Source organism: Cebus imitator, unplaced genomic scaffold (assembly GCF_001604975.1).
Source record: "Cebus imitator isolate Cc_AM_T3 unplaced genomic scaffold, Cebus_imitator-1.0 Scaffold257, whole genome shotgun sequence".
Lineage (NCBI taxonomy): Eukaryota > Metazoa > Chordata > Mammalia > Primates > Cebidae > Cebus > Cebus imitator.
In genome coordinates this window covers 2112318-2124920 of record NW_016107572.1, presented here as the reverse complement: position 1 = coordinate 2124920, position 12603 = coordinate 2112318, and the positions used below count along the sequence as shown (strand labels likewise).

Sequence of the window (12603 nt, the reverse complement as noted above, 5' to 3'; positions counted from 1 at the left end):
GTAAGAGCAGTAGTCCAGAGGTGAAGGCCCTTGCTATTTATCTTTCTTCTTCTTTTTTTTTTTTTTTTTTGAGGTGGAGTTTTGCTCTTGTTGCCCAGGCTGGAGTGCAATGGTGTGATCTTGGTTCTCTGCGGCCTCCGCCTCCCGGGTTCAAGCAATTCCCCTGCCTCAGCCTCCCAAGTAGCTGGGATTACAGGCATGCGCCGCCACACCTGGCTAATTTTGTATTTTTAGTAGAGACGGGGTTTTTCCATGTTGGTCAGGCTGGTCTCGAACTCCTGACCTCAGGTGATCCGCCCACCTCGGCCTCCCAAAGTGCTGGGATCACAGGTGTGAGCCACCGTACCCGGTTTGTCTGTCTTCTTTATCGCACCCTCCTTCCCCGCTTCCCACTCCAGGCGACGGCAATGAGGCCATTGGTGCCCTCATCCAGAACTACATCCGGGAGATCGAGGAGCTGCGGTGAGTGAGCTGCGTGTGCAGGCTGCCCCCCACCCCACAAAGGTGAGGCCAAGGGCATTGGTGGCTTACCCGGCCCCGCCCCACTCGCTCTTCCTGCGCAGGACGAAGCTCCTGGAGAGTGAAGCCATGAACGAGTCGCTGCGCCGCAGCCTCTCACGGGCCTCCGCTCGGAGCCCGTACTCCCTGGGTGCTTCTCCGGCTGTCCCGACCCTTGGGGGCAGCCCGGCCAGCTCCATGGAGGATGCCTCGGAGGTGATCCGCAGGGCCAAGCAGGACCTGGAGAGGCTAAAGAAGAAGGAGGTCAGGCAGCGGAGGAAGAGGTTAGTGGAGTGCAGTCCCCATCCCCGAGAGCCCTCAGACCGCCCCGGTGGACACTGCCCAGCCCCCAGGAGGACTGCTGCCCACCCGTGTTTAGGAGGGAACCGCCACTCCCCCAGCCCCAGGGGCTGCCTCAGTATTGCTTGGGAATTCATGGCTCAGACTTGCTCAACCTTTTGGACAGCCCCCTTCCCCCACATTCTCCCATGCCATATGCTTTCCCCCAAGGAGAGGAAAGACTGAGCTGAGCCAAGGTCAGTTCTGGGTGGCCCTGGGGAAGAATAGCGGGGTTCTCTGCAGAGTAGGCGCTAGTGCCCTCCCCGCCCTCTGGTGAGAGCCTTCCTGTGCTCCTGCCCCACATGTGTACCCAAGGCAGGGTAGCCTTCCTAATCCAGCCTCCCTGTGCTCCCTGAGCAGCCCTGAGAAGGAAGCCTTCAAGAAGAGGGCAAAACTCCATCAGGACAACAGTGAGGAGACGGATGAGAATGAGGCAGAGGAGGTAAGGAGCACGGCTCGCCCCATGTCGCTGCTGGGGTTGGGGGACCCCCTCCGCATCCTTGTACAGAGTGAGGGAGGTGGCTGGGTCTGCATCCAGTTGATCCTTGTACTTCCTTATATCACTGACTGGTTACCATGGTGATCTCCCTCCCCTAGGCCCCCACCTCATCCCAAATGGATGATGCAGGCAGGGAGGCCCTCCCAGAGGAATTCCTCCGGGGTGTTGGGGGAGGTGGTGCTCTTCCAGGAGTCGGGGGGTGGGCAGGGGGCTCTGCTGTGGCCTGTCCCAATCCCCACCCTCCTGACACACCTGAGGCACTGTGTCAGGACGCACCTCTGCTTCTGGGCTCCCCTCTCTGAGGCCAGGCCCACTTCAATGGTGCTTGGTGCCCAGGAGGAGGAAGAGCGAGACGAGAGTGGCTGTGAGGAGGAGGAAGGGCGCGAGGATGAAGATGAGGACTCGGGCAGTGAAGAGAGCCTGGTGGACTCAGACTCAGACCCCGAGGAGAAGGGTGTGTGGGCCTGGGCTGTGGGCTGTGGGGAATGCAATGCCTGGCCGCCAGTGCCTGGGGATGGGTCAGGCCCTGCTAGAGCTCTCTAAGTTAATGGTGTCCAAGCCCCAGAACTCCCAAGCATGAAACAATGACAACAGCAGTCATCATGGTGATGGCAGTAAACCCTTCCTGGTCATTCATAGGTGCCAGGCACTGGGCTCACCTTAACCCTTGGCATGGGTTGGTTCTTTCAGTCTTCACTGCAACTGTGTGCATAGGTGTGATGAGCGTCCTTATGTTACCACTGAGGAATAGCTCACAGGGGTTTAGTGACCTTCCCAGTGCGGTCCATGCAGAGCGAACGTGAACGTAGGCCTGACTGGTGCCAAAGCCCTCTCCTCTAAATGGAGACGCTGCCCCTTAAGCCCTGCCTGCTGCCAGCGCTGGCCCTGGGCGCGCAAAGTGCTCTTAGTTGCCCCACCTTCCTCCACCCAAGCTGGTCCCATGTCGTCTACAGCAGGTGAATGTTGGCCTTGGGCGCAGCTGGGCTGGGAAGGATGTGTAGACCCCCGCTAGCTCCTGAGCCCCGCCTTGTCTTTCGGGGACTGCTCTTTACATGTGTTGCTCCTTCTGGCCACATTCTACCTGTGTTGGGATTTATCATTTTGCCCAGCCTCTGGTCACTGATTGATCATGGCTGACCAAAGGAGAGTCCCAGCGCCCAGGACTGGCGCATCTGCCCCCCATTTTGCCCCTTGCCCTGTTGCTGGGCTGAGCCTGGCTGTGCCCCCGTAGAGGTGAACTTCCAGGCGGACCTGGCCGACCTGACGTGCGAAATCGAGATCAAGCAGAAGCTCATCGACGAGCTGGAGAACAGCCAGCGGCGGCTACAGACGCTCAAGCACCAGTACGAGGAAAAGCTGATTCTGCTGCAGAACAAGATCCGGGATACGCAGCTGGAGCGAGACCGCGTGCTGCAGAACCTCAGTAAGGCCAGCGCCACGCCCCCACCCCGTCCGTTCCCTCCCTTTCCCGTGAGCCCCTCCTCTGTCAACAGCAGCTGGCGTGTTGGGGCTGTCATGGCCTTCTAGGCAAGGGACTTGCGAGCCTAGTTCCTATGAAACATAATTGATTTTTTTTTTTTTTTTTTGCTATCATGTCACGTATTAGGATTCTCTCTCTCTCTTTTTTTTTTTTTGTTTGTCACCCAGCCTGGAGTGCAGTGGCACAATCTTAGCTCACTGCAACCTCCACCTCCCAGGTTCAAGTGATTCTCCCGCCTCAGCCCCCCGAGTAGCTGGGACTACCAGCATGCGCCATCACACCTGGCTAGTTTTTGTATTTTTTAGTAGAAACGAGGGTTTCACCACGTTGGCCAGGATGGTCTCAAACTCCTGACCTCATGATCCACCCGCCTTGGCCTCCCAAAGTGCTGGGATTACAAGTGTGAGCCACTGCGTCCGGCCAGGATTCTTTATATACCTAGGCACGGGAACGTGACACTCCCAGCCTTTCCTCCTGCATTCAGTTCCTTGAGTCTTTTTCTTTGGACCTGTTTATAAACCTTCTCCCATTGTACCTTCCTCATGCTGCTCTTCAGCCCATTCATTCCATTTTCTATTTGTTCGTTCATTGATTTACTTACTCAGCAATCACATGTTGAATATGTCTAATAGAGCAGACATTTTTCTAGTACTAGAGGTATTGGAGTGGGCAAAATTCCTGCTCTCATGGAGTGCACATTCTAGTGGGGAAAGACGAACATAACCAAAAAAGCAGAATCTATAGCATGTTCGATGCCAATAAGTATGAAAAAAATGTAGCCAGGAAGGGGAACAGGAACTGCTGAAGAGCGAGGTGGTGTTTTTTAAAGATGGTCGTGGAAGACTTCACTGGGAAGGTGACATGTGAGCAAAGACTTGCAGGAGGCGAGAGAGTGCTGGAGCTGAACCAGCCAGGGGAAGCGCCTCCCAGGCAGAGGGAACAGAAGATGCCAAGGCCATAAAGCTGCCATGTGCCTGGCATGTTGGCAGAATGACGAGGGGCCCAGGATGGCTGGAGCACAGCGAGAGGGGACAGGCCAGAGAAGACACGTGGGGCCACATCATATCATTGTACACTGAGGGAGTACATTGCCTTATACTCTGAGGGAGATGGGATGTGTGTCGTTTCAAGAGAGCTACGTGATGCAGAATGTCAAAGCGTTTTTAAAAGATGACCCCGGCTGCTGCACTGGGGGGATGAAAGTGGAAGCTGAAGACCACTTAGGAAACGGTTACCAAGACCCTAGGAGAGGTGGTGAGAAGTCAGGGGGCGGTGAGAAATCAGACTCTGGGTGTATTTTGCAGGTTGAGGTAGAAGGCTTTGCTGATTGCTGGGAGGTGTGTGTTGGGGAGAGGGGAGCCAAGGACGCCTCAGGGTGTGAGCTTCTGGAAGGAGGTGATGCTGTGTACTGAGGTGGGGCAGGGGTGGAAATGAGGAGTTGGGTCTTGTACCTATAAGTTGGAGATGTCTGTTGGTAGTTCAGGAAGGAGAGGGTGAGAGTGGAGAATCAGCTTATTCCTTCTGCCCTGGCCCACACCACTCTGTCTTCTCTTGCCAACTCTTTCCCCTTCCCACGGGCCCCAGCCCTTTCCTCCAATACTGGATCATGGGTCAGAACCAGCCAGGATGAGTGAGCTACAGGACCCTCGTGGGAAGCTGGGGACCAGGGGCTCGGAGATCTCAACACAAAAACACCCCTGCACATTCCAATAGGATGTCAGAGCAGGAAGGGGCCTTGGGCATCATTCAAATGAGACAACAGGCTCAGAGGGTGTGACTTGCCCGAGGTCATGCAGTGAGACTGGAACAGAGGCTCCTGCATTCCCCCTTGATGACCCTATGTTTAGTGGGAGCCCTTGGGGACCCAGCACCAACAGCTGCCTCTGGTTGCTCTCAGGCACCATGGAGTGCTACACGGAGGAGAAGGCCAACAAGATCAAGGCAGACTATGAGAAGAGGCTGCGGGAGATGAACCGGGACCTGCAGAAGCTGCAGGCTGCCCAGAAGGAGCACGCCCGGCTGCTCAAGAACCAGTCACGCTACGAGCGGGAGCTGAAGAAGCTGCAGGCCGAGGTGGCTGAGATGAAGAAGGCCAAGGTAGGGGCTGAGGCTGCGAGGAGTGCGGGCTGGAGTGCATGTGACACCTTGGAATCCACTCACCGTGGTAAAAATAATCATTGCCATCAAGTGTGGATCCTCTTCTCGGCACACAGCATTGCCTAGTTTCACCCCGTCTTGGCCCTGGATATGGTCCTCTTAGCTGAGAGCATCGTCCAGGTGAAACAACCCACCAGTAGTGGGGCCAGTGTGCAGAGATGGGGGCTGCATGGGGTCGTGTTCAGGCAGACGAGGATCTCGGGGGACCCCACTCGGTGCTGCCTCCTATAGGGGAGGCCGTGGCACACTCGCTTCGGGTCTGCACGAAGCGCACATGAGGCCCCTCACGTGGGGCACCCGTGGCCCCGAATGATATTAGTAACAGTTACCATCGTTTGAACGTTTACTATGGCCAGGCTCCGGGCTAGTCATCTCACACACATGATCACATTCAGTCCCTAGAAGAGCCTCATGAAAGAAGTCCTGTTATTCTTCCTTTGTGAATGAGAAAGTGAGGCTCAGAGAAGTTAATCCCAGCTCCCAAGAGATAGCACTGGGATTTGAACTTGGTTCTCTGCCTCCTAACCACTATGTGTTTCGGGTGGCACAAGGCCTCCCTTTTCTACTTTGCCACCACTCAGAGTGCTCTAGTCTCTGGGGCCCGGGGTCGGCCCCTGAGCTTCTGGCTTCGGGGACTCAGGTCTTGTGTTTCAGTGTCTGGTGTGTTCTGGCTCCTGCCTGGGGCTCAGCAGATCCCTGCTCCCTTTCAGTCCTCCCTCCCCCTGGGCCCTCACAATCCTACATTCTTGCCTGCTCTGACCCTCAGCCATCAGTGGAGCCCTGCTCTCCACAGCCCTGGGCTAGGCCCTGGGCACTGGTGGCAGCCCCAGCATGCTGTGAAGGACTGGCCTTGGAGACAGAGACGTAGGAAAGGGGTGCTCCCCAGTACTTGGGGCTGATGGGGCATCTAGGAGCCGTTGGTAGCCACACCCTCATGGCTGACTCCGTGTGCAGAGGAGAGAGGCAGTGCAGTGATGTCAATTCTGAGAAGAGGTGGACCCACAGCTGTCACTGAGGCCCAGCCACCTCACCTGGGCAGGCTCTGTCCCCAAGCCTGGGCTGTAGGTCCAGAGGCTTCATCAACCTGAGCAGAGTAGAGAAGGCCCTGCCTTGCTATGGTCAGACCTGCTTGGCCTGGGCTGGTCCCAGAGAGCCCATTTTTACCATCTCCTTCAGTGTATACACCTTGTGGGGACTTGAGATTCAAGTATGGACTCAAATACCCAGATCACCAGGGCCCCAGACACCCGCTGATGGTTTAGAGGGAGGGACTGATGGACCTTGGTTATCCCCGGGGTGAAGCAGCACTCCCGCCAGGGGCCTGCACATTCTGCAGCAGCTTCTGTAGCACTTTTGGGTTCACCTGTGTGCATCCCCACTCTGTCTTCTGGGGGTTTCCGTCTCATGCCTCTGCAGGGTATCCCACCCTGTCCTGGCCAGCTCACATCTCAGCTGCAGAGGCCCTGTAGAGCCTCATGAGGGAAGATCCCTATGGCTCTGAAGCCTGACAGATAATATAATGCCAAGATGCATCTGACAGACAAGAGGCTCATGTGTAGACCTGTGTTTCCGTCTCCGGATTGCTGAGCTCCTTCAGCCAGGTGCACGGCTCTGTCCACGTGACTTTGCTCTTATGAACCCAGAGCTAGAAGCAGAAAGGAACACCCTTGGGTCATCCCAGGAGGGGCCCAGGTTTTCTGTTGGAGGGACAGAGCCGAGGATTCAAACCAGAAGCCATGAGAGCCAGTGCCCCAGAGTCCTCCCATGGCTGTTCAGCTGCAGGGCCCCAGCGATTCACAGAGTGGAACCAGGGTGGGGCCTGAAGCCACAGGGTCTCCCAGGGAGAGGCCACAATGCCTTCCACCCTAAACCTGCAGAGAATGCTGATCTTGGGCACTGTGGCCTGTTTCTGCTTGTTGTGTGCCTAGAATGTACTCATCTGTTCTGAGACCTTTGCCTCTGTGGTAGCCACCATGGAGCTTGACCACACATGCAAAGTCAAGTGGATGGAACTTTGACCAGGAAGACATAACACCTCCCCAGGAAGCCTTAAGCTCCTGACCCCGGAAGATACGTGACACCTTGGGTTTGCACACAGCTCCTGGGATGCTGGAGTTTTCAGGTCCACTTTTAGCCAGGGAACAAGAACTGACTTGTTCTTCCAGTCCTTTCAGAGAACACACATTCTGGACCCCAAAGCCCCAGCAGCAGGCAATCCCTCCTGTTCTCTGCATATCCACCCCAACAGACCCTGCCTGCCCTCCTACCCTCCCAGAGAGAAGCCAACCCTGCTAGCCATTAGCCCTGCTTTCTCATGCCATTTCCTCTTTCTTTTTTTTTTTTTTTTTTTTTTTTTTTTAAAAAAAAGGCAGTCTTGCTCTGATGCCCTGGCTGGAGTGCAGTGGCATTAACATAGCTCATTGCAGCCCCAACCTCCTGGACTTAAGCAGTCCTCCTACCTCAGCCTCCTGAGTAGCTGGGACTGTGGGCACACACCACCATACCGGGCTAGTTTTTGTATTGTTTTTGGTGGAGACAGAGTCTCACTGTGTTGCCCAGACTGATCTTGATCTCCTAGAATCAAGCAGTCCTTCCACCTCAGCCTCCAAAGTGCTTGTGCTGGGGTTACAGGTGTGAGCCACTGTGCTTGGCCTATTTCCTTTCTTGACTGTTCTGAGGGCAGGGCAGATTGGTGACATTCCTGGTAGTGTCCGAGGCTTCAGTGGCAGAGGAAGGATTGACTGTCATTTGTTTCTCATGCCCCTGTCTCTTGGAAGGTGTCCAAAGCCCTGTGTTCATTACACTTCTATGTTCTGGGCACCAGGAATAGGGAACAGATGCCACAGGACCCCACGTCAGTGGCTCCCCAGCACATTGGGTCACCCCCGGCCACACTAATGGTGCTCTCTGCGCCTTTGGCTACATTTCCAACAACTCTGGGGTCCCTAGCACTTGGTCCCTAGCTTTGCTGACCTCCCATGGAGCCATCCTTGGGACTACAGGAAGAGCCAGATTGAGAAGCAATGATTTGTTATCGGAATACAGCCATCCATTACTAGTTTTATGACCGTAAGTCCCTTTGTCTCTCTGAGGCTCATTTCCTTGTTTATAAAACAGGAACGATAATGCCTCTCTCATGATTGTCATGAAGAGGGTGCCTGGCATGCAGCCAGATCTCAGTAAATAATGGTGGTTTTTATTTCTGTCACTGTGAGCGTGGCCATGGAGGCCCTGACCTTCACTTCAGCCCTGTCTGCAGCTCTGCCTCCAGGAAGGGAGAGGATTACCTGCCTCCAGCAACCCAGGCCAGTTCTGGAATGGCTAGACACAGGACAGTGGCTGTGGGTGAGGGCCACCAGGGGCTGTGGCATTCTGAGCAGGGAGAGCCATGGTTGGGTCCTGCAGAGTGGGCACCTGCACTGCCGGGCTGGCTCTGAGGCCACTCCTTTTGGCAGGTCGCCCAGGTGGCTTCAGCTCCTATGGAGGAGTGGGAGGTGGAACCCCTCACTTCAGAACCCCAGCCCTGAGCCAGTGTTGCCTGGCTCACCACTATCCCTGCCCCTGTCCTCAGAGCTGGCCCCTCCCTGGAGAGTGTGGGCCAGCTGCTTCCTAGCCCTGTCTCAGCACCAGCACCTCTGTCCATCCCAGGTGGCCCTGATGAAGCAGATGCGTGAGGAGCAGCAGCGGCGGCGGCTAGTGGAGACCAAGAGGAACCGGGAGATCGCACAGCTCAAGAAGGAGCAGCGGCGACAGGAGGTGAGGGGTGGCCCTTGGGCCTCCCAGGAGCCTTTGGCCCTAGCTCTCCCAGCCTCCTGGTGCAGCTGGTTGCCCCTCCTGACCAAGCAGGCCTCAGTCTCCACTGTCCTAAGTGGTAATGGCCGTGCTTGGAGGACAGTGCTGCCTGTTAGAGGAAGAGCAGACCCTGTGGCTTCTGGCCCTACCCCCACATATTAAGAGGAGGGACTTGAGCCCTGGAGAGGGCGAAGGAGCTTGCCCAAGGTAACCAGCAAGCCAGAAATTTGCAGCTTCAGGCCCTGCAGAGAAGCCCAATAGGGCCAAGCCCTCCGTGCCAGGATTCCTCCCCACTGGAGGGAAGAAGAGGCTAAGGAAATTGCCCTTGTGGAGAAAGGGGACTTTACTGCAACCGCTGGGGAGGGCAGCTCAACTCTGGGTCCCACTTTATCAAGAGTTTGGCTACATGAAAATCACCCTGAAGCCCAGGCTTTTAACTACAGAGCTGGCCAGCCCATGTGCAGACAGAGGGGGCCAAGGTGCCTGAGCGTGGACTCTAGCCCTCTTCTGTCTCCCACAGTTTCAGATTCGAGCTCTGGAGTCCCAGAAGCGGCAGCAGGAGATGGTCCTAAGGAGGAAGACCCAGGAGGTGAGCTTACTCGTGGGCTGGTGAGGCCCTGCTCCTGCACATGTGAGTGTGCGTGCGTACGTTGCTTGCCTTCTTTTTTATGCCTCCAACTTCCTGGCAGTGGAATAAAGGTGGTATTTCCCAGTTCTGCCAGAGCCGGCAGGGAGGGGAAGCAAGCCCTGCCTGTGACCCTGGCTCTCCCTCCCTCCATTCAGCAGGCATAGTCGGTGTCCAGATTGTGTCCAGCCTATTAGATGGACTTTTCTCAACAAGAGCTCAGGCTGCAGGGTAGACTGCAGGCTTCGTTCCCAAATGCCTGAGCTGTGCATTAAAAAAAAAAAAAGAAGATGGCGGCCTCTTTTGTGTTCATGTCACATCACACAGAGACCCCTTGGCCCTTTTGCAGCCCAAGCCCGGGCCAGCACAGAGCAGCCTCTGTGTTCTTGCTGCCTGGCACCCCAACCTGGGCCCTTCTGTGTGGCTCCAGGCCACCCTGCTCACCAGCTCCCTCTTTTCTCCCCGCTGCCCCAGGTTTCTGCACTGAGGCGCCTGGCCAAGCCCATGTCTGAGCGGGTAGCAGGGCGTGCAGGACTGAAGCCACCCATGTTGGACTCTGGGGCCGAGGTGTCGGCCAGCACCACCTCATCTGAGGCTGAATCAGGGGCCCGCTCTGTCTCCAGCATCGTGCGCCAGTGGAACCGCAAAATCAACCACTTCTTGGGGGACCACCCTGCACCTAGTGTCAATGGCACCCGTCCTGCCCGGTAAGGTGGACTGGCAGTACCCTGGCCTGTGCAGGCAGAGGGGGTGAGAATATGCGGCAGGACCTGGGTGAGGGAGAGGGAAGCTCTGGAGAGTGCTCCGGGTTCCCACGACTGTCAACTCCAGGGAGGGAGCTCAGTGGAGCTGCAGAGATTAAAAGGAGTCCCATCCAATCCCCTTTGCCTGTATCTTTCAGAAAGAAGTTCCAGAAGAAGGGGGCCAGCCAGAGCTTCAGTAAGGCGGCGAGGCTCAAGTGGCAGTCCCTAGAGCGGCGGATCATTGACATCGTCATGCAGAGAATGACCATTGTCAACCTGGAGGCTGACATGGAGCGGCTCATCAAGGTGAGCCCTCCTCCCCCTTCTCTCCCATCCCACCATTCTGCCTGTCCTCTGTCACCTCCAACTTCTCCGGCTCTTCAGACCTTTCCCCGTCCCCCACTCCCTCTGCTCATTGTGCCTGGAATTCAGAGGTGCTGGGGGGACCTCACGGACCAGCCTGTGGTGGGAGCTGTGGGCAGGGCTGGGCAGCTACCTGAGACCACTCCTCCATCGCAATCATCTCCTGACCCCAGAAAAGGGAGGAGCTGTTCCTCCTGCAGGAGGCCCTGCGGAGGAAGCGGGAGCGGCTGCAGGCTGAGAGCCCCGAGGAGGAGAAGGGGCTGCAGGAGCTGGCCGAGGAGATCGAGGTGCTGGCAGCCAACATCGACTACATCAACGACAGCATCACTGACTGCCAGGCCACCATCGTGCAGCTGGAGGAGACCAAGGTATCCGCAGGGCTGGGCCTGGTGGGCGGAGGCGGGCGGGGTGGGTGGCAGGGGCAGCCCCAGGTGACAGGGCTCTCTGCCTCCCGGTCCTAGGAGGAGCTGGACTCCACAGACACATCCGTGGTCATCAGCTCCTGCTCCCTGGCCGAAGCCCGCCTCCTGCTAGACAACTTCCTCAAGGCATCCATTGACAAGGTAAGCTGGAAGCTCCATGGGCACAGATGCCCGTGGCATACCCTAGTGTGAAGCCCGGGGTCCTGGCTCCTCCTCACCTGCATCACTCACAGGCTGAGACAAGCCGCCCAACCTCCGCACCGCCCACACCACAGCTGTGAAGCTGAGAAGATGACCATACCAAGCTTGTAGCTTGTGGCGTGGCTTGAATGAGATGCTGGCGGTGGGGGCGCGTGGCCTGGCACCTGACACACAGCAGAGCCTCTGTTAGAGTTGACCTGGGGTGTCTGGCGCAGGTGTTCAAAGCAGTGCTGGGCTTGGTTCCGTTGGAGGTAGAGGGAAAAGTGTGTGTATGTGGGAGCAGGAGAAGGACAGACAGATAGACCACATCCCACCCGGGGGCTCACAGCAGAGTGTCAGGTGTTCCTTGGCGTTTCTTGGGCTCCTCTCCTCTCTCCTTGACAGAGAGCTAACCAGAGGATGTGCCTCCTTCCCTCCTGGGGCCTGTGGTCTCTGGGGACAGGCCCTACATGGTGTGCATCCGTGTAAGGCTGGAAGGAGGTGGGAGACTCTGCCACCTGACCCCTCCCCCGGCTCCACTGAGCTTCTTCCAGCTCTGCTTCGTGTCTGGGGACTCTCTGAGTTTGCCAGGGCCGCCATAACGAAGTACCGGTCTGGGAGCCTCAAACAAGAGGTTTATTTTCTCATGGTTCTGGAGGGTGGGAAGCCCAAGGTCAAGGTGTTGGCAGGGATGGTTTCTCCTGGGGCCTGTCTTCTCCCTGCATCCTCATATGGTCTTCGCTCTGTGCCTGTCTGTGTCCAAATCTCCCCTTCTTATGAGGATGCCATATTGAAGTAGGGCCCACCTGTATGACCCCAGTCACTTCTTTAAAGGCCCTATATGCAAATAGTCATATTCTGAGGTAATGGGGCTAGGGCTTCGAATATGAGTTTTGGGGGGACATAACCTGGCCTATAATAGGTGTGTCCTGAGGTGAGCTTCCCTGATGTGTGTATGTGGAAGCTGAGGGGGCTGGGAGTTCTCCCAGGCGTGTGCCAGGTACATGGGTGATGCTGGAGCTGGAAGGGGCCCTCCAAGGTATCTTGAGGGGTAGAGGTTATGCGACATGGAGAACCCCCAATCCCAGGCCAGGAGGGGTAACTCCAGGCTTTGTTCCCTGCCCCCAGGGGCTGCAGGTGGCACAAAAGGAAGCCCAGATCCGGCTGCTGGAGGGCCGACTGAGGCAGACAGACATGGCGGGGTCCTCCCAGAACCATCTGCTCCTGGACGCCCTGCGTGAGAAGGCCGAGGCGCACCCCGAGCTGCAGGCCCTCATCTACAACGTGCAGCAGGGTATGGGTAAGGGTGGACGGACGCTGCCAGCTCCTCGGCACTCCAGTGCTCTTGGGCTCGGACCCCCAGGAGGCCCTCACTTCCCCAGAACCACCCCCAGGCCCTACCAGGAGCCCCGGTCTGATTGCAGCAGGTGACATGCAGGAGGGAGACATCTTCCCTCTCCAACTCTTGAACGGGGCCTCTCACCCTCTTTCTCTCCCTCCTTCCT

General features: G+C 57.0%; 1 protein-coding gene across 4 annotated transcripts in view; it reads left to right on the top strand.

Moving 5' to 3' along the window:
• Positions 1 to 12603, top strand: part of KIF21B (kinesin family member 21B) — a 54761-nt gene that overhangs the window by 21537 nt on the left and 20621 nt on the right. For all 4 annotated transcript variants that reach the window (XM_017499406.2, XM_017499404.2, XM_017499405.2 and 1 more), the window contains exons 10-22: positions 399 to 462; positions 564 to 782; positions 1198 to 1279; positions 1673 to 1790; positions 2568 to 2759; positions 4714 to 4913; positions 8622 to 8729; positions 9286 to 9354; positions 9865 to 10097; positions 10292 to 10439; positions 10670 to 10864; positions 10958 to 11059; positions 12227 to 12392. In XM_017499406.2, the coding sequence (XP_017354895.1) occupies positions 399 to 462; positions 564 to 782; positions 1198 to 1279; positions 1673 to 1790; positions 2568 to 2759; positions 4714 to 4913; positions 8622 to 8729; positions 9286 to 9354; positions 9865 to 10097; positions 10292 to 10439; positions 10670 to 10864; positions 10958 to 11059; positions 12227 to 12392 (1896 nt within the window). The remainder of the gene's footprint in view (positions 1 to 398; positions 463 to 563; positions 783 to 1197; positions 1280 to 1672; positions 1791 to 2567; positions 2760 to 4713; positions 4914 to 8621; positions 8730 to 9285; positions 9355 to 9864; positions 10098 to 10291; positions 10440 to 10669; positions 10865 to 10957; positions 11060 to 12226; positions 12393 to 12603) is intronic.